General features: G+C 42.2%; 8 protein-coding genes across 15 annotated transcripts in view; 4 read left to right on the top strand and 4 right to left on the bottom strand.

Annotated features, from left to right (window-relative positions):
- LOC113218302 (uncharacterized) overlaps positions 1-8,064 on the top strand; it is a 22,711-nt gene extending 14,647 nt beyond the window's left edge. For 2 of the 4 annotated variants that reach the window (XM_026438597.2, XM_026438596.2), the window contains one exon: positions 5,030-8,064. In XM_026438597.2, coding sequence (XP_026294382.1) covers positions 5,031-6,773 — 1,743 coding nt within the window. In that variant the 5' untranslated portion in view covers position 5,030 and the 3' untranslated portion in view covers positions 6,774-8,064. The remainder of the gene's footprint in view (positions 1-5,029) is intronic. The other 2 variants (XM_052264507.1, XM_052264495.1) reach the window with 2 other exon arrangements.
- Positions 1-8,575, bottom strand: part of LOC113218308 (oocyte zinc finger protein XlCOF6) — a 38,645-nt gene extending 30,070 nt beyond the window's left edge. For 2 of the 5 annotated variants that reach the window (XM_026438603.2, XM_052264533.1), the window contains exon 1: positions 8,276-8,572. The gene's annotated coding sequence lies outside the window, so the exon portion shown is untranslated. Of the gene's footprint in view, positions 1-8,275 lie in introns of all 5 variants that reach the window. The other 3 variants (XM_052264544.1, XM_026438604.2, XM_052264531.1) reach the window with 2 other exon arrangements.
- Positions 8,576-8,667: 92 nt separating this feature from the next.
- LOC113218312 (ADP-ribosylation factor-like protein 3) lies at positions 8,668-10,127 on the top strand. The gene is made up of 4 exons (XM_026438608.2): positions 8,668-8,896; positions 8,988-9,159; positions 9,244-9,425; positions 9,504-10,127. Exons 1-4 carry the CDS (start codon positions 8,744-8,746, stop codon positions 9,672-9,674), a joined length of 678 nt encoding a protein of 225 aa, XP_026294393.1. The 5' UTR covers positions 8,668-8,743; the 3' UTR covers positions 9,675-10,127.
- On the bottom strand, positions 9,672-11,341 carry LOC113218313 (nucleolar protein 16). Its single transcript, XM_026438609.2, has 4 exons — positions 11,139-11,341; positions 10,927-11,035; positions 10,618-10,815; positions 9,672-10,518 (listed from the first exon to the last, which is right to left on the bottom strand). The coding sequence occupies exons 1-4, from the start codon at positions 11,243-11,245 to the stop codon at positions 10,384-10,386; spliced, it is 549 nt and encodes a 182-aa protein (XP_026294394.1). The 5' UTR covers positions 11,246-11,341; the 3' UTR covers positions 9,672-10,383.
- A 53-nt stretch (positions 11,342-11,394) lies between these two features.
- On the top strand, positions 11,395-12,896 carry LOC113218309 (NADH dehydrogenase (ubiquinone) complex I, assembly factor 6). The gene is made up of 5 exons (XM_026438606.2): positions 11,395-11,606; positions 11,738-11,960; positions 12,038-12,197; positions 12,342-12,577; positions 12,660-12,896. The coding sequence occupies exons 1-5, from the start codon at positions 11,509-11,511 to the stop codon at positions 12,843-12,845; spliced, it is 903 nt and encodes a 300-aa protein (XP_026294391.1). The 5' UTR covers positions 11,395-11,508; the 3' UTR covers positions 12,846-12,896.
- Positions 12,886-14,881, bottom strand: LOC113218311 (protein FAM210A). Its single transcript, XM_026438607.2, has 5 exons — positions 14,790-14,881; positions 14,429-14,561; positions 13,952-14,345; positions 13,701-13,846; positions 12,886-13,605 (listed from the first exon to the last, which is right to left on the bottom strand). The coding sequence occupies exons 2-5, from the start codon at positions 14,529-14,531 to the stop codon at positions 13,466-13,468; spliced, it is 783 nt and encodes a 260-aa protein (XP_026294392.1). The 5' UTR covers positions 14,532-14,561; positions 14,790-14,881; the 3' UTR covers positions 12,886-13,465.
- LOC113218315 (calmodulin-like protein 4) lies at positions 14,833-16,532 on the top strand. The gene is made up of 5 exons (XM_026438612.2): positions 14,833-14,980; positions 15,084-15,224; positions 15,422-15,452; positions 15,576-15,890; positions 15,974-16,532. The coding sequence occupies exons 2-5, from the start codon at positions 15,222-15,224 to the stop codon at positions 16,072-16,074; spliced, it is 450 nt and encodes a 149-aa protein (XP_026294397.1). The 5' UTR covers positions 14,833-14,980; positions 15,084-15,221; the 3' UTR covers positions 16,075-16,532.
- A 66-nt stretch (positions 16,533-16,598) lies between these two features.
- On the bottom strand, positions 16,599-19,582 carry LOC113218305 (F-box/WD repeat-containing protein 4). Its single transcript, XM_026438601.2, has 8 exons — positions 19,236-19,582; positions 18,636-18,734; positions 18,344-18,523; positions 18,122-18,263; positions 17,885-18,048; positions 17,670-17,798; positions 17,437-17,584; positions 16,599-17,322 (listed from the first exon to the last, which is right to left on the bottom strand). Exons 1-8 carry the CDS (start codon positions 19,472-19,474, stop codon positions 17,143-17,145), a joined length of 1,281 nt encoding a protein of 426 aa, XP_026294386.1. The 5' UTR covers positions 19,475-19,582; the 3' UTR covers positions 16,599-17,142.
- Positions 19,583-20,718: the final 1,136 nt, after the last annotated feature.

The following is a 20,718-nucleotide window of genomic DNA, read 5'->3' as shown; positions in this document are numbered from 1 at the left end:
GGGAGGGAGGGAGGGAGGGAGCTGGCGCCGGAGCTAGCCGCGGGCTGCGCACGGTCGGCCGGCCGAGCTTAGAGCGAGCTCTGTGTGCGGCTCCACAGGCTCCACAGGCTCCCGGGCTAAATCAATTACCACTGCACAAGAAAACTCCCGCCCGGCCGAGATTAGAAACAGGACCGGCGGGCACAAGACGGGGGGACCGACCGCTGCCGTTGAGGTCTCGCACGGCGCGCGGGCGCGGGCTCGGCGCGAGCCCTCACCACACAGCGGAGGGTTGGGCCCAAGGCGCAATCACACCAACACCAACGAGATTGTATTTATCGTCGACTGTGCGATTTAAAAAAAAACCTAAGCTTGCGCTAACGTGGAAGCAGATGATACAGGTTTAATTTTCAGTCAGTGTGCTTTAAATTGGGGAATATAGTAGGCCTTGCCCATAGTGACAGAGCGTAGGAGAACACAGTGGTCAGGGGAACGACATAATAAAGCCAAAAGCGGTCTGCTAAAAGGAGACAAAGCTTAATTCAATCGACTTCATGGACTCAAAATCGTGGGTAGTGCTTTATAACACATACAAGAACAACTTTTTCTTGACTACTCATTTTCCATCCCCCAAAGGCCCTCTTTTTCATCACACATATGCCTAATTGCTGAAAATATTAGAAATCAGGCCCTATTACAGGTAAATAACGTAACGTAAGACGTAACGTAAGACGTAACGTAAGACGTAACGTAAGACGTAACGTAAGACGTAACGTAAGACGTAACGTAATTACAGGTAATTAATGCAACAGGTAGGGGCCCATGAACTACTTTTTTGGGGCCACGGACCCCCTCTCCCTCCTTGGGGCCCCTTCTATATAGACGTAAATAGTTAATCATAATAATGTCGTCTAATTATAATTATAATTACTTCGTACAGGTAATTACAGGTAATTACAGGTAATTAATGCAACAGGTGGGGGCCCATGAACCACTTTTTTGGGGCCACGGACCCCCTCCCCCTCCTTGGGGCCCCTTCTATATAGACGTAAATAGTTAATCATAATAATGTCGTCTAATTGTAATTATAATTACGTCGTACAGGTAATTACAGGTAATTACAGGTAATTAATGCAACAGGTTGGGGCCCATGAACCACTTTTGAGGGGCCACGGACGCCCCCTTCCCTTGGGGCCCCTTATATACAGTTGTAAACAGTGTCTAATCATAATTACGTCGTTAGGTAATTACAGGTAATTACAGGTAATTACATGTAATTACAGGTAATTACATGTAATTACAGGTAATTAATGCAACAGGTGGGGGCCCATGAACCACTTTTTTGGGGCCACGGACCCCCTCCCTCCCCTTGGGGCCTCATATTTTCTTGTTTGACATCTTAGCCTTATCTCAGCTTCATATATATTAAAGTAGGTGTTGTACAAGCAGTGATACTGGAAGTATCATCTGCTAAAAAATTGAATGCACTTCAAGTTTCACGTGTATTTATTTTTGGGCGGGGAGGTTGAGTACCTGACGAGCAGTTTCGTCGAAACACACCACCATAGTGTCGGCTCCATACTTCATTCGTGATTTTATTCCCCGGCATGGAGGCGCACAGCGCGAGTTACGGGTGGCTCCAGTTCGCTATCAACAAGCAGTCGTTATAACCCTTTTTTTGAAGTTGAAGCGGTGAGGCGCACGAATAAGCCCCGTCGCAGCGTGACGCAGAGCGCCGCGACGGAAACGCGCCACCAATTTGGCCGGCACGTGCTTCCACCAATCGGGGCTCGGCCTCAACCGACACTGTCGGGGTCGGGTATGTTACTTTACAAATATTGTGACAAAAGTGTTAAACTACACGGGGAAAACAATTGAGTATTTAAAAAAATAAAATAACAGAAACCATAGTTTGCTGCGACTACGCTCGCGCTTTTTGTCAACTACCACCGGGCTGGAGCATCAGCGTGTCGTACATCATGAGCCGCCCCTCCCCCCCCCCCTCTCCGACACACTTGCTCTCGTTTGTCATGTTTGCGGTCCTCGGCGATTTGTTATTTGGCACGGTGAAATACTAACAGTGCTGCGACCGAAACGAACGCAGGAACGTAGGTGCTACATGGATCGTCGTATCAGAGTAAGGATATCAGATCTGACTCTGTGGTTGTAGACAAATTCCAAATTTTCTCATGATATATGAATCGAGTGAAAGTTCATAAAAAAACCACTCCTCCTGAGCACGGTAAGCGAGAGAGTCACGTATAGGCCTACTGCAGCAGCCATATTCCAAAAACTTCTCTGAAGTAGAGTGCATCTCGGCAAAGATCCCTCTTAGAGTCATATGATCGCCCATTGAATGAGTAAAGAGGGATATCATTATCCCCCCATGAGTGATATAATTGGGTGGCAACCGAATGAACACAGGACAGCCTGCATGGCGTACAAATATAACCAGAAAAAATCTGGCGTAGAACACACACCCTGTATAACGTTGTGCTCCGGCATATGACAGAAAAAGTCTTCACCTGCAGGCACCCACGGCTTCGGAGGTCGACTTAGAGTGGAGGGAGGGGAGAGAGCGGAGGGGTCATCCCGGCAAAAGAATCCACGGCACTGAGAGGGTACCAGGTAACACAATTCCGACACAGCGGCACAATCTAATAGCGACATACGCGGACAAAAGACCGACAGAGGGGGAGACTCGGCCGAACACGGCCAACACCCGGGGTGGGTCAGCGCCGGTCACGCCGAGGTCAGCACGCGCTGCGGCGCACTGCGTTCCTCGGAATCACGGTACGCTCTCATTCCCTCTCATATTTTTTTTTCGAAATATTTCCAGTTTAAAACCAGCAGGAATGTGCAGGAAACATTCGGGCACGGAGGGGTCGGCGATGGCAGGAATTGGTTACAATGCTAAAACAATTGTGGAAGTAAAGCAAATATAGAAGGAATGGAAGGGGTGCAGTCAAAGGTATCTGAGTTGTGAATGACGTGTACCATAAGACGAGCGGAGATCGAGAGGCGGAAGAGGAGAATGTTTGGAATAGGGGGGGGGGGGTGCTCTTTGAGAGATGGCTTTGTCCCATCCTCATTCAATAAACTTTGGTGAGGACCTCTTCGGGACGCATCATCGTATACAGAAAAGAAGCAACAAGTCGTACACTCGGTACACTCTCAATAAACGGCTGGGTGGCTCGGGCTCGGCCCGTGGCCAGGCTTCTGCACATGGTGCGCAAACCAAAAACAGGGTGATCCCTGGGACCCGGTGGATCCCGGATGCGGACGGGATTTCCTATCGTCTGCAGCCAATGGATCATCAAGAAAGCACGTCCGTGTCCGTTTTTCTCGGATTCATTGAGTTGATAACGGGGGACTCGACGCCTGCGAGATTCGGGTTAGGCCAACCCGCTCCGCACGCATGCACTGCAGACAAGATGTTGCCTACCTATCAGGCGCCCAAAGAGCTATACTTGGCACAACGGCGGATAACGGGCGTTATTTCTGGACGATCCCTTAAAGCCCCGTGCGACTAGACAACCCGCCCGCACGTCTGCATGGCGGGCTAGTAGACGCATTTGCCCAGACGGGACACAGCGATCACTCTGCGCGACATCCTTTTTCACGAAAAAAAAAAGATTCGCTGAGTCAGCTAATATATTGACTGGTATCTGGACAGACAAACACATAAACTTCTGTAACCACTATATTGTCTACTATAATTAATCATTGGCTGTGCCAGTCAAAAATTAGCTGTAAGAGCTTATCCCTTACCTAAATCAGTCGAGGTCTACCTTACTGATGCAGGCAAATCATTACTTCATACAACTTATCTTTGACTGGCACAGCCAATGATTGATTAGAGTAGAAAATATAGTGGTTACAGAAGTTTATGTGCTTGTCTGTCCAGATACCAGTCAATATACTAGCTGACTCAGCGAATCTTTTTTTACCGTGTTAAAGAAACGACTGAAATCCCGCGGTATTATTTTTTCGTGACTCGTGGCGTTGAGAGTCCATCCGGTCCGGGACTTAACATCCACTCTGTCTGTAGCATTCCCCGCAGGGTGGTGATGATGGAGCTGGCGCCAAGGCTGATAGGGTGGCGCGAGGCCGAGCGTGGGGGAGGCTCCGCCGGCCAAAAACGGCATAATTTTCATTACATTCGATACGTTTCGCCAGTTTCACCTGACGGCCGTGTGTAGGGCTGTGCGATATACAGATTTTGATATCGCGATACGATATTAGGCAGGTATCGAACATCGCCTCGATACATCGAGGCTCGATATTATCGAGGTATCGAGGCATATCGTGGGTATCGAAGCCTGTCGATGGCACGATACAACACGATATCGAGGTATATCGTGCTTAAAATATGCTACAATACCCACGTTATGCCTCGATATCCTCGATATTATCGAGCCTCGATAACGATATGTCGATATCGGGAGCATATCGAAGCCCTCGATATTAACATGATATCGTATCGATATCGAAATATCGAGATATCGCACAGCCCTAGCCGTGTGGCGCCGGGCCGGTGGCCGGTCTGCCGGCAGGCGGACACACCCCACGACGCAGGGGTGGAGCCGACACGGGGTACCGCTACAGCGGCCGGCGCACGCCTAGAAAGGCGAGTGCTTGATTTGTCGTGTACTTGATTTACTCCAGGACAATACGCTGGTTTTGAGAGTATTGGGAGGACGAAATTCACTGGTAATTGTGTCAACGAACGTATGTCCAAAAAAATCGAGTCGATTGAATTTCGGTCTATTTTTAGAATATATAGTTTTCGTGACAAAATACCTTTAAATAAAAAAGTGGATTTTTTTGGACATACGTTCATTGACACGGTTACCAGTGAATTGTTTTGCAACAAGAGCATTGTCCTTAACCAAGTACACGAAAAATCACGTGAAATGTAATCGTAATAATACCAAGAACACGCCTGTTTTGGGTGCCTCAGGGGAGGATTGACTGAGGATCATTGCCAGTGGTTGTTGTTCATACAGTGGTGCGTACTCTAAAGCAATCTCGCCCCCGACTGTTTCAGGATGTACAGCCTCGTGCTGCTACTGGCCTTGGTGTGCGTGGGAGCTTCGGACATGGCCTCGGACATGACCTCGGACATTGCCTCGGACATCGTCCAAGACACCTTCGTGGATCCACCCTACGAGGCCGGCGTCGAAGTCGCGTCCGAGGGCAACGCGGAGGAGGGCCCGCTCATGAGGAGCCTCGCCAAACTGTGCCGCCTCATCGACACGGAAGGACCTCCATGCGACGGGCTGCCGGCCTCGGCGCCAACCTCAGCGGAGGACGAAGAGGACGCCCTGGACAAGGAGGTCCACCTGGACTCGACAGACGAGCACGACGAGAGCGCCGAACAAGTCAGCGTCGAGGCAGACAAGAGAGCGTTCGCCAGCTGGGGAGGCAAAAGAGCGCCTTCATTCAACAGCTGGGGAGGTAAACGAGCCTCATTCAACAGCTGGGGAGGCAAACGAGCTCCAGCTTTTAACAGCTGGGCGGGGAAGAGGGAGTCGTTCAATAGTTGGGGAGGGAAACGGGCGCCAGCATTTAACAGCTGGGCGGGAAAGAGGGCTTCATTCAATAGTTGGGGTGGGAAACGGGGAGGCTCCCTGGTTTATCGGTTATGGGGTGGAAAGTGGATACCAACTGTTTGGAGCGGTAAGAGGGCACCCGCCTTCAACAGCTGGGGAGGCAAGAGAAGAAAACGGGAAGCTTCCTTCAATAGCTGGGGTGGGAAACGAGACGCTGCATTTAACAGCTGGGGTGGGAAAAGGGACGCTGCATTTAACAGTTGGGGTGGAAAAAGAGACGCTGCTTTTAATAGCTGGGGTGGGAAAAGGGACGCAGCATTCAACAGCTGGGGAGGTAAACGGCCATCATCTTTCAACAGCTGGGGTGGTAAACGAAACGCGGCATTTAACAGTTGGGGAGGTAAAAGAAACGCGGCATTTAACAGCTGGGGAGGTAAGCGAGCATCAGCATTTAACAGCTGGGGAGGTAAGCGTGACTCGGCATTCAACAGTTGGGGGGGTAAGCGGGACTCGGCATTCAACAGCTGGGGTGGTAAGCGGGACTCGGCATTCAACAGCTGGGGAGGTAAGCGGGACTCGGCATTTAACAGCTGGGGAGGTAAAAGAAGCGACGAGTTGAACGACCCCGAAGCTAAGAGGGCGGCTTCCTTCAACAGCTGGGGAGGCAAACGAAACGACGGCCAGCATGGCGACGGCAAGCGGGCGCCGGCCCCGACCAACGGCCGAGGAGATAAGCGGAGTGAAGGCGACCGGGGCGATGAGAAGCGGTCCGCCTCCTTCAACAGCTGGGGCGGGAAGCGGGCCGACGAGGTGGCCGAGTACGCACAGGGGGACGCGCCCTTGGAGAAGAGGGCCTTCAACAGCTGGGGAGGCAAGCGGGCGGCCATCCTGGTCCCGAGCCTACACAGCCTGTGGGGCATGCTGGGCCACCGGCCGCGGCCTGCCGTCTGGTCGGCGCGACCCTCCGACAAGCGCGTGCAGTTCAACCCCTGGGGCGGCAAGAAGAGGTCTGCCCCTGCCGGCCCCGCCGACCCCAAGCCCCTGGCCGCGCCCCTGGCAGCGCCCCTGGCAGCGCCGCACTCGGACCTGAGCAAGGAGCAGCCCGTCGACGCCGCGAGCCTCAAGCCACTGCCGCGAGCCAAGAGGGCGCGGGACTACGGCACCAAGCACCTCAGGAAGAACAGGAGGGGCCCCGAGTTCTACGCCTGGGGCGGCAAGAGGAGCGGGCTGCGCCGCTAACGTAGTTTAGGATGTGCCCCAAGCTTAAGGTGAATGTTGCTGCTCGTCAGCTGAACAGGCTCTATGTGAGGAGTACAACACCTACCCACTCTGATGAATGCGATTGAATGGTACAGCTATGTGTTGCGTTGATCGATCCACCACAATGCAAGATAAATCGTATGGAAAAAACAAATAAATAATAATTCTAATACATTAATCATCATGAAAGAGTCAATTGGAGATTTACTTTGATTTTGTACTGAATGCAGCCCACATTAGCTTGATGGGTTTTGAGAAGTAGTGTTCTTGTTAAACATCTTTACTACATAAGGTTGTCATATTTCCATAAACACAGAGAAGAGTGGTAATCTTGAGATATGTATTTATATATAAAATGGAAGGCAAAAGGCATAAAACAATAGAAAATTTGAAATGAAATTCTAATTATTCTTACCACATCTATCTGTAGATCAAAATCCAATAGTGCCTTCTTTTCCTTCTTTTCAAAGGAACTTCAGCAGACAAGTCTTGGCATATGCTGTCCTTTATGTTTAATTTGCGGAGTTATGTTCAACACAACAAATGTGAAAATTATAGACACTTTTAACTTTTGACATATCACTTCGCTGCAATATTTACTATTTCCCTGAGGTGATGATAAAACAATTGGTGTTCCTCACAGTATGGCTGGAACTGGGAGGAACGCTAATCTATCTAGCCTACAAATCGGTTTTCAAGTCATTAATTGCAAGAATCTAGATTCTAAAACATGATTTTTCTGGTGTTGCTCTTCAAATAAGTATAGTGGAAGCTTTCTTTACTGTGATGTAAGCAAATATTAACATTCCCCAAGACCGGAGAAATTTTCACCATCATGCTCTAGATGCTTATTTTGTCAGCTTGTTCGTTAAAACTGCTCTTGTCTTGTTTAAAAAACAAAAAACAAAAAAAAATGTTTAAAAATCAGTGGATTGAAAATGTTTAACACATTTCAGCAACAAGTAACAAGACAGAAAACATAACTTGCTTTGGTTACATTGTATCATAATTGGTTTTGGTCTAACGTTAGTTGATTATTGAATAGAGAAAAATCGTAGGAGTATGTAAGAGGTAGAAAGAACTGATATTTTCTGCTGAAGGACATGATGTGAAGTATATTAGTTCAGATGTTCCAGACTATGATTTGATTGAAAAGTTACTTGATCTCTACTACTCTTACTATAAGAAAATTATTGTATCAGCCTAGCTTACCAATGTCAGAGTTGTAAAAAAAACACAAAAAATAAAGTTTCTGTTAATTGAATTAAAACTAATGGTAATTTCCCAGATAATACCAAATACAATTTAAAATGCAATGAGTCCTAACAATTGCATTTCCAAACTTTCACTCAAAACTAGTCGTTTAACTTTGAATGATCAAGATCTTCCTAACCAAAATAAACACATAGAAAGTAAGCTAAGATGGTCATAAATGAAACAGATTTCAAAATCTAGAAGCTGACAGCAAATTGTTAGCTTACTTTGAAGCAGCTCAGTCGAGGCAGAATCTTCAATGGAACGGGCTGAGATTTTTCAAGCGATTAGCTAAATTTAAAACGTTCAAAACACTAGCAGAAGCAGCGGCGGAAAGGAAAGTGCCGAGCCGAGTGCCTTTTCTTTTATAGCCATTTGATAAAAGAAAGAAAAATTTACACATTTCAAAACAAGTTATGATTGAATAGCGGATTACCAGCGTCTTGTTCCAATCATTTTATCCATGTCATCTAATCCTTTAATTCTCTCCTTTTATAAAACACGCACATAAATTGAAATCAAACGGTAAAAATATTATAAAGAACGGTGAATAATGATTACCGCTGCTTAAATTTTTCATACATACAAAACTACTACACACTTGAAAAGCCGAAGTGATTCAAAACAAATGCACAACGAGCAAACAACTTGCTAACAAGCAGAAGACAAGCAGAAGATAATCTGTCACTTGCAAAATGTGGGAATCCCAATATTTGCCTTCCAGTACGAAACGCATCGTGATTTTGGGCTCAGGTGTTGTAGCGCTGTCTATTTGTGCCTACTCAGCGTATAAGTTCTGGAAGCAATACAGTCAGAGCATTGACGAAGGATTTGAAGATGCTTCGCGAGTATGTTGACGTATACACAGTGGTGCTTAGTGCCACCATTTTGCCGAGTTTTTACAAAATTCTATTTAAACCATCGTCGTTTTATTCTCAGATTGAAGATCGGATTCAAGTCGTTCGTGTATTAGTCATCGGCCTTGACCGAGCTGGTAAAAGCGCACTCATCTCTCAGTTACTCAATTTACCAGTGGAAGAGGACATGCCAACACAAGGCTCCAAACTATCTATGGCAGAAATAGGGAAAAGGGCATATAGTATTTGGGAAGGTAAAATGTAATTTTTCTGACGGGCATTAAAAATTGTTACGCTTCATATAAGTTCTAACTATTCTTTTTCTGATTTTGCAATAGTTGGGGGCGGTGAGAAGTACCGTAAGTCATGGACACATTTTGTCCAAGACACAAACCTAGTGATGTTTGTTGTTGATTCAACAGACAAAAAGCGCTTTCAGCTGGCAAGTAGTGAATTAAAGAATATTCTTGCTGATGAAAGACTGAATGGCATACCCTTAATAGTAGTAGCTAACAAACAGGTAAGATTATCAGTTTTAAGGCAGTAAATATGTTTTTCTTACATTTGTACAAAATGCAATTTACTATTCTTCTCACAGGATCTGCCTGGGGCTGTGGAGGCTTTGGAACTTTTTAAAACTTTAGATCTGAGCACTATTTGCAGTAATCATCTAACTACCTGTGTGCCAATGGCATTTGATAAAAGTTCAAAAACTCCACATTTTTACCTGGACAGGATTAGGTTTGCCATCAAGGACATGGTGGAATAGAAAATAGAATTCTTTTTTTAATTATAATTATTAGATTCTTACCTATTTATTTACATTCTTCATATTTAGGAAACTTTCTTCCTAATCATTAATTACAATAATCCTGAAGACATTTAGGAGCAGTCTTCACACACAGGAAAACTTGCTTGTTGCTTGCCTTAAATTTGAAAGGTTGCAAATTTCACATCATGGCTTATAACTTACAGATTAACATGTTGAAATATGAGCCACAGCTGATTTAAGCAATGATCTCAAGCAGTTTATCGTCATAATTTAATATTTTTGCAACTCTATTTGCTATATCAAACATTTCAAAAAATAAATAAAAATCAATTGCTTTGATCTCATTACTATGTAATTCTTAATTGATGTGGATTCTTTGACTCTTCATTCTTTACATAACCATACAATTAAACTTCGCAGTAAGAAAAATAAAAAAATATTAAAACATAACATTCGTGTATTTATCTTAAAGCCCCCCCTCTCTCTCTCACACACACACTGGACTGCGCAAGTCAACCACTAGGACAATCATAAAAGAGTACTCTTTTCAGATGAGAGTTTAGAAGACAAGTGAAATATTGATGATCTGAAGATCTGAAGATCATCACTACTATGGAAAGAGCACATTCTCTGGATGGATAGTTTTGTCAGTACACAAGAGTTAATTTTTGAAAAATTGTCAAATTGAGAAAGACTGGAAAGCACATCATGTCTTCTGAGCATCGGAACGACCAGCCATGTACGCTTCCCACTGGGAAGGAATGTTTTGAAATGTTCTAATTTTGTTTCGGATTTGTTTCCAAGTCTCTTGATAGATGTTTTTGCTGTCCTTGGACATGGCCTGTAAAAAAGGAAAAATAATACAAGCATAAATGATAATAATATAGAGTATTCAACATACCAGAATGTGAGGTAATTTAAACAGATTTCTTTAACTCACCTTGAAATCATCTCCATATTTGTCAATTAGGTATGAGAGATACATTACTTGACCCTTAGGTAACTCAAATTTTTTAACCCTCGGTGCTTTTGCTTCCACTTCTAATTCTTCAGCTACATGGGCCTTTATCGGTACAGACAAAGCCATTTCAGGTGTGTTTTCCTTCTTCCCTTCGGTTAAAAACGGCTCCAAAAGCTCCTACATTGAAAAAGTACGCAAAAACAATTTTATTTCTTGATAATAAAAGATGATTAGTTTGAACTTCTAACTACATACAGAAGAATAATTAAATGTGAGAGTTGATAATACCTTGGGGGTTGGTATTTTGAGAGTAGAATTAGGATCATATGATAATCCCATGCTGGTGAGATTTTCCTTAATTGATTTGTGTTCATCCCAAGCTTTCTTCACAATTGGACTGAAAAAATTAAAAGAAAGACAGGATTATAAAAAGTACATACCATTTTAAAATTTGAAAACAGCATGTACAGAATGTTATAACCTTCTAGATCGGTACTTACACACCAACGGCTGCAGTTCCTGTATTTGTTCTGGTTTTTCCCAACCTTTTTCGATTAACATTATACCTAAACTTTTTGTTTTTCCGTTGTCTCTTGGTTTTTCCCATTATTCTGAGAGGAAAGTCACAAACTCCGAGTAGAAAACTAACCAAGTCAACACGCGGCCGAAAGGTCTTAAATCCACTTTCATCATCAACAACCAGTGGTTAGTGTGAATAACGACTTTTGTTTTCTTTATTCGCAGTTCAGGCGGCTAAACGCAGATGAAAACATAGCAGAAGCCTTTATCGCTTTTATGGTTACATGTACCCCATAGCACTACTGGTGCATAAATATTTGATTTGTAGGATTTGTAATAAAGCAGGTATCAATGAAAATATTTACAATACTTCGTATGACATCTAGACACTTTGTTAGACTTAAATCTACTCAAGTTAATCCTCAAAAATACTGCATCGACCTTGTGAAGTGAGGAAACTGTTTTGTTCAAATGTCACATTGAATTTTTAATTGGTTTAATAATTTTAAACCTTAAATCAAGATCTGATCTTGTCTTTGCAATGTTTAAGTGAAAAACACATTGTTCCAATTTGTTGCAGAAAACATGATTTTGAGAACTATTTGTGTTCTGTATTTCTGCGTAGAAGAGATCAAGAGTGTGCATTTGCAATCCGAGCTTTCAACATAGAAGTTGCTAATATAGAAGGGCAAGTTAGCCAGGCTACCATAGGACTTATGCGCTTGAAATTCTGGGAGGAGGCAATCGAAAAGATTTTCAAAGATAATCCACCCCACCATCCTGTTGCTCAAGAAATTCACAGGGTAAGACAAAGTCGACTCCATTAAGTGAATCTTTAAATTTAGATAAAAAACATTGAACATGTTATTCTTTCTGACAGGTCCTTGAAAAAAATGTGATAACTAAACGAAATTTACGTCAACTTGTGTCGGCACGCACTGAGAAGTTGTCAGCTAGTACGTTCAAGAGTCTAGATCACATGGAAAAATATGGTGATCAAACATGCTCTCCCATATTTTATCTTCTTTTGACCTCTTGTGGTGAGTTAACTCTACACTTGATTTCCCTAATGAGAAACTTGAAAATAATATATTATGTACATGATTTACTTCTATAATGTAAGCCAATGCCTCATGCCTCACTCGAAGTCTGGCATTTAACTAACTCAGTTGTTTTGCGCACAGGTATTGAAAATGTCAATGCAGATCATGCATTTAGCCACCTTGGAAAGGCTCAGGGTTTGACTAACCTTATCAGATCCGTACCATACTATGCACAGAGAAAGGTAGTAATAATTCCTCAGGATATTTTGCTGAAGCATAGGGTTTCACAAGAAAATATTATCAGGGGAGGATGTGACAAACCGATTCGAGATGCTGTTTTTGATGTTGCTTGTAGAGCAAATTCACACATAGACAAGGTGAGTTTCTTTTTATGTTGTAGATTTAATGTTGAGGTGTTTCACAGTCAACTTACTTTAAAAACTGAAAATTAATTTTCAGGCAATGTCATTAGTAGAGCAAGTTCCAAATCGACTGTTTAGACAATTTTTACCTGTCGTTCCTCTCAAGTGCTACCTGGAAAGACTAAGACTTGTGGATTTTGATGTATTTCATCCAAATTTACAACTACGAGATAATAAATTAGCTTTGCGGCTTTTCTGGAAGACTCTCAGAGGAAAGCTGTGATTCTAAATTTAAAAAATATTGATTAAAAAGAAATGTTGAATGTTCTTGAAATTACCAATTTATTGCACTTTAGTTGAAGTATGCCTCAGACCCCCATCATTTAAAAAAAATGATAATTGATGATTGATTGTAAAATTGTAACACCATTCCTAATCAAAGGGTTTCTCAAAGAATTAATAAAAACAAGAAAACAAAGAAAACAACAAAATAGAAAAATTCATCCACTAGTGGATTAACAGATGGATTGAATGGTGGGAAATGGGGACTAACATAATTATAGTTGCCAACAGAAAATGGTTTAACAGGTGGCTAAAGTACAATTTATCTTTCAACATTAGTATCACAGTTAATTGTCCTTACACATTCTGCTACACATAAACCACTAATCTGAATCTGTAGTAAGTACAAATTTTCAAAATGTTAACCATGCACAAAATTAGCCTTCTCTTCTGCACTACAAAATCAGATCAGATACATAATCTGGTTAGCACATGTGCTTTCATTATTCCAACACCATACTGATTAGAGATTTTGCATTTTTATTGTCCAACTTGATGGGTAGATCTGACAAAGCTCTACAATAGGCTTGACCAATAACTCTACCTTTGCTATTACAAAGTCTATCGCTCCTTTTCTTTCTCTCTCTTCATCTTCATAGCTGACAATTTTTCCTGCATTTTTTCTTTAGCTTCTTTAAGTGGTCGCCTAGGTTTGATTAAACCTCTTCCTTTCAAAAATCTGATTGCCCATGTTGTTCCACCTGCACAGTGCACAAGAGGAAAAAAAAATCTGGTTAACAAAGAAAGATAATTTAAAAAAGAGTAATTGTTCTAAAACCCAGACGTAGCATTTTACCTAGTGTGACAGTATAACGGACAGGGGTGAAAATCTTATACAAAGCGTAGGCAACTGCAAAATATCCAGCACTGGAATCTCTCAAGATGCTGATTACACTTTCGCTGAAATGAAGTGATTCTAAGATTGCAATGATATCGATGCCACTGCGACAAAAAAAAAAAAGATAATACAAAAGAGACATTTTAATCACAATTAAAACATGATCAGAACACAGATACTGATAATAATTAGTTCATCTTATTCCTTACCTGGAAGCAGCATAATAAAAGCAACCGTAGAAAACTATTGAGGTTGACACATGTACAGGGACTAAGACATACCAATAGTCCCTGTACATGGCCTTCAATCTTTGATACAAAGATAATTTTTGAAATTGTTCTAATTCATCAGCTTCTTCTGCAGGCTTTGATTGAGGTGAATCCAGTTTAGGAGACCCAGATTTGGGTAAATCTGATTGAGACGACACGGATTTCAGATCAGATGATTTATATTCCTTTGGGTTGATAGCATTGTATCTGTAAAACTGGCTTATTGCACCCAATCTATGATTCTTTGATAAAAACGGACTGATGGGCAAGTTGCCACCTCGAAAGCCAGTGACACAATTTCTCCTGCTGGAGTTATGGGGCCAACACACAGCGGCTGAGGAAGAAAGAAGAAAATTACTTGACGCGAATTTATAAAATAGTATTGCTCAATTCAAAATTAAACAATTATTTTGTTACCACTGCTGATCATTCTCTTGTTCCAAGTTCCGACTGATTGCATGACTAATACATCAGAATAGGAGGCAGGTCTCAAGAGGCAAATTAGACGAGAGCTGGCCATGGTTAGAAATCAACAACCCTTCGATAAAATCTGCAAAAATAAATCAAAATTGAGGTGTTTGAGCCGGTGGTATCGTGAGGGTTTTGGTCTGCAGTAACCCCACTGATCATTTAAACTAAGAGGAGAATAGGATGCAATGACAACGTTGCAAATAACTCCACGCCCAAGAATAACATGTGTCCTGAGATTATCAAGATAGAAGGAAATCTAAATAAGGTACACATAATTCATTCAATCACAAAAATCAGATGAACATACATTTCGTAAGATATTTTAAGGTTGGATCATACTGTGAGGTAAAGTTAATTCGCCATTGCTCAATTCATTGATATTGATATTGCCCCCTTCCCCCCACCACTCTTCTGCTTCCACACAACATTTCTTTTCAGAAAGGAGCAACCGAAAAAAGTCAAGTTACTCACGAATGAACACCTTTTTCTGCTGTTCAGGTACGTTTAAACTATCTCCTAAATCACCAGTTCATGACATTAGTTCAAATTATTTTTTATCGTAGTTTCTTTCGGTCTAATATTGCGTTTGTTTATGTTTCAGTTCGCCCCCGTCGTCTGTTTGTTATACTAACCTGACAACCTGACGGTATACTGAAACGTCACCTCACAAAACTTATTCCCTTTGCTTCTTGTATGTTTCAAGGAGTTTGGGAAGGGGGCTCATCTCTCATCACTAACAATGGTATTGCCAAGATGATGTTGATTCTTTTATACTTACTTGCACCCCATACAGCTTCAAGTGCAATAACTGTACTTTATCAACACTTGTTGACAACAATAATGGACTTTCCATATTTTCCATGATGATCTATTCCTTTTATTTTGACGATTATTATTATTATTAGCTTACTGTAAAGTAATTGTGGTTTTATTTCACAGGCCCGCTATTTTCCTGAACGTGAAATTGATGGCAAGTAACATTAATCTGGGTCACTGCCAGCCAAAGTGCTAGTTGAACTTTCACCTGCTATATAATGAGATTATCCTGAGTTTTGATAAGTTCTCTAACGAAATTTAATTTTTTACCTTCTAGAATTCAGAGAATGCTTCTATCTTTTCGCCAGAAGTGAGCAAATACGAACCCTGGATGAGCTAACAGTTGTTATGCGATCTCTGGGTATGAGTCCAACAATTGGAGAACTTAAGAGGTACATGAAAGAAAAAGGGGGGAAAATGACTTTTCCTGAATTCTTAGAAGTCATGCATGAACATCGCAAAGCGGAAGATTTACCAAGAGAGATTGTTGAAGCCTTTCGAGCAGCTGACCCTCACAGGAAGGGTTACATTCCAGCTCGCCAGCTTCGGCACATGCTTTTACGTTGGGGAGAGTGTTTAAGCAGCCGAGAAGGTATGCCCCTCTGATCTCATCTGAAATTTGTTATAGATTTTAGTGACCTGCTACATCTAAAATTTAATATTTTTTCTTTATAGTGGATCAAATCTTTAGGGAAGCCAATGTGTCAACAAATGGAGTAGTGAAGTATGAAGATTTTGTGAAGATTTGTTGTGCACCAGTCCCTGACTACTATTGAGTTTTTGGAAAGAAACAACAAATGGCTGGTTTACAGTACTTAAGATGTTTTTCAGCTCATTTGCACAAGCTTTGAGATGGATTGTGCATTGCAGTATTAAGAGTTTGATAGTTTTTCATGTTATGATGTTGGGCTGGACCATAATTTCTGTACGACTCTTAAATTTTAAATACCTAGTATAGACTTTGTAAATTATTATATTTTGATTAACAGTATAAGTTTTATAAAGAGTATCCCTAATAAACACAAAACACTCACTTTAAGTCAATTGCCTGTTTAGGACTGTCAAAAAAGTGAGTCCCTTTCTAAGAGATTGACTCACTGACAACCAAAAACAGTCAATTGGCTTAAAGTGAGCGTTTTGTATTTACTGGGTCCATTTCTACCCATTCCAAGACGGTGTGATTTTATCTGTACATAGGGATTAATTATACGAATCAATATATACCAAATCCATACATTCTTTTTACTCACCTCATGAGGGAACTGGGATCGTCTTTCTATATTTGAAAGAAAAAACGTCCTAACTTTAAAATAATATTTCTATTATTCATTCAGTACATGCACCAGAGGTGGAATGAATCAACAAACAACTAATTAGATGTGGTACTACATGCATATTCTGTAGTTACAATTATTGAGGTGGTTACAGGCTACACCCTTGAGACCACTATACTCTCTGTGATGTACAAAACAATCATTAACACAACAATAACAAGATATATCCTGAATAACATGATCCAGAGTATACTGTCTTTAAAATTATTACAGTAACCAAGACAGGCAGTTTGCAAAAGAATCAGCCCCTTTAAGTAGAGATTTTGGCAGCTCTCTTTTGCTACAGATCACAGATAATAAATAGAGTTACTTTATAAAAAACAAAATCCAGGCTAGGGTATTGGTATTGATTTTTAGGGACCTACAATTTTGGATCACTGAGAATGGCATCACAATTAAAATAAGGGTCACAACTCTTTTGCAAATAATAATAAATTACTATATCATTGTACAATGAACATTTAATAGGCTATTAACGGTTCAATATCTGAAACTGTTAAAATCATGAGGTCACAAGACTTGAGAATGTACATAAAAATGACGATAGTCCTTGGCAATTTGCCATGCTCTGTTTCGAAATCCTGAGAAATCCATCATATTTAGAGACTGATCTAAAGCCACATAAAGATGTGTGGGGTCAAATTGAAGACTGTACACAGGGCTACTATGATCACTGTTCATAAAGTACATCTGTAAATTAAAAAAATAAAATCCATTTATGTTTCTAGTAGCACAAGTGGCAAGTTTTAAGATCAATAAAAATCAAGTATTTTCAGTTCCCATACATAGTTTATATTTACTCACTTGAAGAGACCTGGTGTGTCTTTTGTCCCACATCTGGACACGCCCATGCTGAGCTGTGCCACAGAGTAGAGAGTGGCTATAGTCTGACGCCAGAGAGTATAGAACAACATCAAATGGATCGGACCAGAATCGGACGCATGAAAGAGTTCTGTAAATAGTGCCATACTGTCACATCCAGTCCAAACTTTTACTAAAACACAATTTACTGAAGAGACTTGCCAAAAGACACAAACCTGATATCCCACATTCGAACTATGCTATCATAACCACATGAAACAAGGGTATTAGGATCCTCCCAAACAACATCAAGAATTCCAGCACCCCGTTTGATTACTGGATACTTCAAAGACGCCATTTGACATCTAGGGGAAAAAATGTGAACAAACTTAAGATTAAGTACTAGAACATAATAGTTCACCCAAGTTATTTAATGTAGGGGAAAATTCACCTTTCTACGTTGTACAAACACAGAGGTGGTTTTGTGTGATGATGCCCTGACATACCATAGCAGAGCATTGAACTCGAACCAGGCTGCAGAGCTACTGTCCAAACTCTATCATCAGTAGCAACAGACATTTTTGGCTTAATTTTGTCATCTTCTAAGCTCCATACCTGACAAAAATTTGTGTTGGTTTAGACGAGGAAAAGCAATAAAGTTGGGGACTTGTGTTAGTTCATGAATTACCTTTATGGTTTCGTCCTTTGAAGCTGTAACTATGACTTGATGGCCATCATAATCAACATCAGTTATGTCTGAATTGTGAGCATACCTCTCCTCTGAACATTTTTTGTTCTGTCGTAAGTTCCATGCCGATAGAGATCCATCTCTGGAAAACAAATAAACTGGAATGAAGTCTTCTCAAAACTTGGACATAATATTTATTGAAATTTTTAGTTGATACATTACCTTCCACCACTCACAACCATTCCACTCTTAACTACAAATCGGCTGACATCTTCTCGGTGAGGTACAAAAGACAGAGAGGGAACACACCCAATGGCATTCAATCTTCTTTTTAAAGCTAAAATTTGCCTTCCTCTGCTAAACCACAGAATATCTCTTTCCAGTTGGAGCCATGGCATAAACCTGTTTCATTTTTTTAAAAATATTTTAGAAAAATGTTAGCATAAAGTGTGGCGAATAATGATCAGTTCAAACTAATGAGTGTTAAATATAGATTCAGAATGATTTTACATACTTAGTTCTATTATTTAGGTATATAGTCTCTTGATATCGTCCTGAGTTCCAGTTTTGAGATATGCGGCATCGTTCTTTACAGGGTAAAATGGAAAATGATCTGTTGTAAACAGGAAAAAGTTAATAAAACAAACAAATGGGAATTTAATTCAGAGGGCAGAGGGGCTCTAAAATAGAACAGTTCACACACTTGTAGACCATATTCCCATCCAGAAACATTTCATCAACTCGACACCTAATAGAAGTTGAGGTCTATTTTCCAGACCAAGTAGATGTCTAAATGGGTGTCTATATAGATGTCTAAATGGTCTAAAAACAGATGACAACATCTATAAGACAGCTAATCAATGTCAAATAGATGCTTCAGGCTAAATTGCAAACCATAAAGGAAAAAATAAAACAGAGTTAATGGTATGGTTGATGTATTATAACGTAACACCATTTTGATCTACAAATTTCTGAAAAGGTTGCAACTTTGTAAAGTCTCCTAAAGTAATGAAGAGGAGATAGTAGGGGTTTAATGTAGTAATGACTGACCCTGCCATATGCAGAAGACCAAGTTGCAACATGTTTGTCAAAATGTACTTGAGAAGATTCTCACCTGCTCTTAATTTCGTCGGAAACCTGATTGGAAACATTGACTTTTCTGCTTCGTTCAAGCCAGACGAAGTCTTCACTGATAATGCTGTTGATGCGTTTGCAAGTCTGACTAAGGCTCAGCAGTGAGCGAGTATCACAATATCGGAAAATGGCCAAAAGGACATCTGTTGGTAAATCTTGAAATAGTAAATATTCGCTCTCTTCTTTGACCCCCTCTTCGGGGGTGCAAGAGTCGCTCATGACTCGATGAGCGAGCTGTCATAGTTTGTTTACCACTGTATAACCAAACTTAACTTTACATTATTTCGACGCCATCTTGCCAAAACGACTGGCGACGACGACGAAGGGGAGGGGGGAGGTCAATCGATAGCATCGACGTGTAGTTCGAGAGATGTAAATGTCGAGGTGGCGAACTTCCCTCTACACCAAACGGAGGGGAAAACCAAAAGGCGTTGCGGGCACAGGAGTAATTTTTTACCAAGTTTACCCGAACAATGAAGGGAAAGGACAGTACAACTGGAACTCACCCTACACAGTAACTGCGCAATCACCCATCCCCTACCTATGCCCCCCCCCCACCACCACCATACCCAACCCCCTAACATACCATACCAAACACAACCCACCCAACCTACGCTTCAGTACTTTAAAGGGAACGAATGTCAAAGGGTTCAGGAGAAAATATAATGACGATGAGGAAATGCGATGAAGCGACGAGGAAGCGATGTGGTGTGTGTAGAGGGAGAGAGGGCTAGGGCTATAGAGAGAGAGGGGGGGGGGAGAAACGGGGGAGCGAAAGAGACCGCTGTGTGAGTGTAAAAGAGAGGAACGGTAGGGTGGGAACGCAAACGGCTAGGGCGATGTGGTATTGATCAGCGGCGAGACTCCCCTCCCCCCCCCCCTCGCGAGATGAGAGACTGGGGGTGCTGCGCTGGGAGAGGGGAGGGAGGGCGGGCGCGAGGGCAGGAAGCTGCGGGAGCTGGACCCGAGCCGGGACGTGCCGAGCCGTGCCGAGTGGCGCTGGTGGCGCCCTGCCCCTGGAAGTTAGGCACAACTCACGACGCCCACTCGGCAGCTTGTTGTAAGCTGGGACACCAGCCTGGAAACTCGAGGCCCGCCAACCACTAGAGCTTCCTATTGGAAGCAGCATCCGAGTTACATCGGGCACCCTCTGCGTCCAGAGGTCGACGACTCCTCAACGGCCGCTAAAAAGACGAGTGAGTACGACTGGTCCTGGTACTTGGTGGGTGGGAACATCAGGGCCAGGGGCTGAAGGGCCAGGAACCCTCATAGTGGCGTCAAAACACCAGCTGGGGCAGACTTGTCTCGACTGGGCTGGGTTCGCCGCTGTGGCAAAAAGCGTTCCACCTTCCTACTCTGATCAAGGTGTCCAAAAAAGTCTTTTCCTCCGGATAATATGTGTTAGTGGTACATTGACTAGTGTGTGCGAGTGTGACTAGTGTGTATGTGTGTGTGAGGGGGGG

The sequence above is a fragment of the Frankliniella occidentalis genome, unplaced genomic scaffold (assembly GCF_000697945.3).
Source record: "Frankliniella occidentalis isolate FOCC.00 unplaced genomic scaffold, Focc_3.1 Scaffold2, whole genome shotgun sequence".
In the NCBI taxonomy this organism is placed as follows: Eukaryota; Metazoa; Arthropoda; class Insecta; order Thysanoptera; family Thripidae; genus Frankliniella; species Frankliniella occidentalis.
Note: the sequence above shows the minus strand (reverse complement) of the source record. Positions and strands in the feature narration are given on the sequence as shown.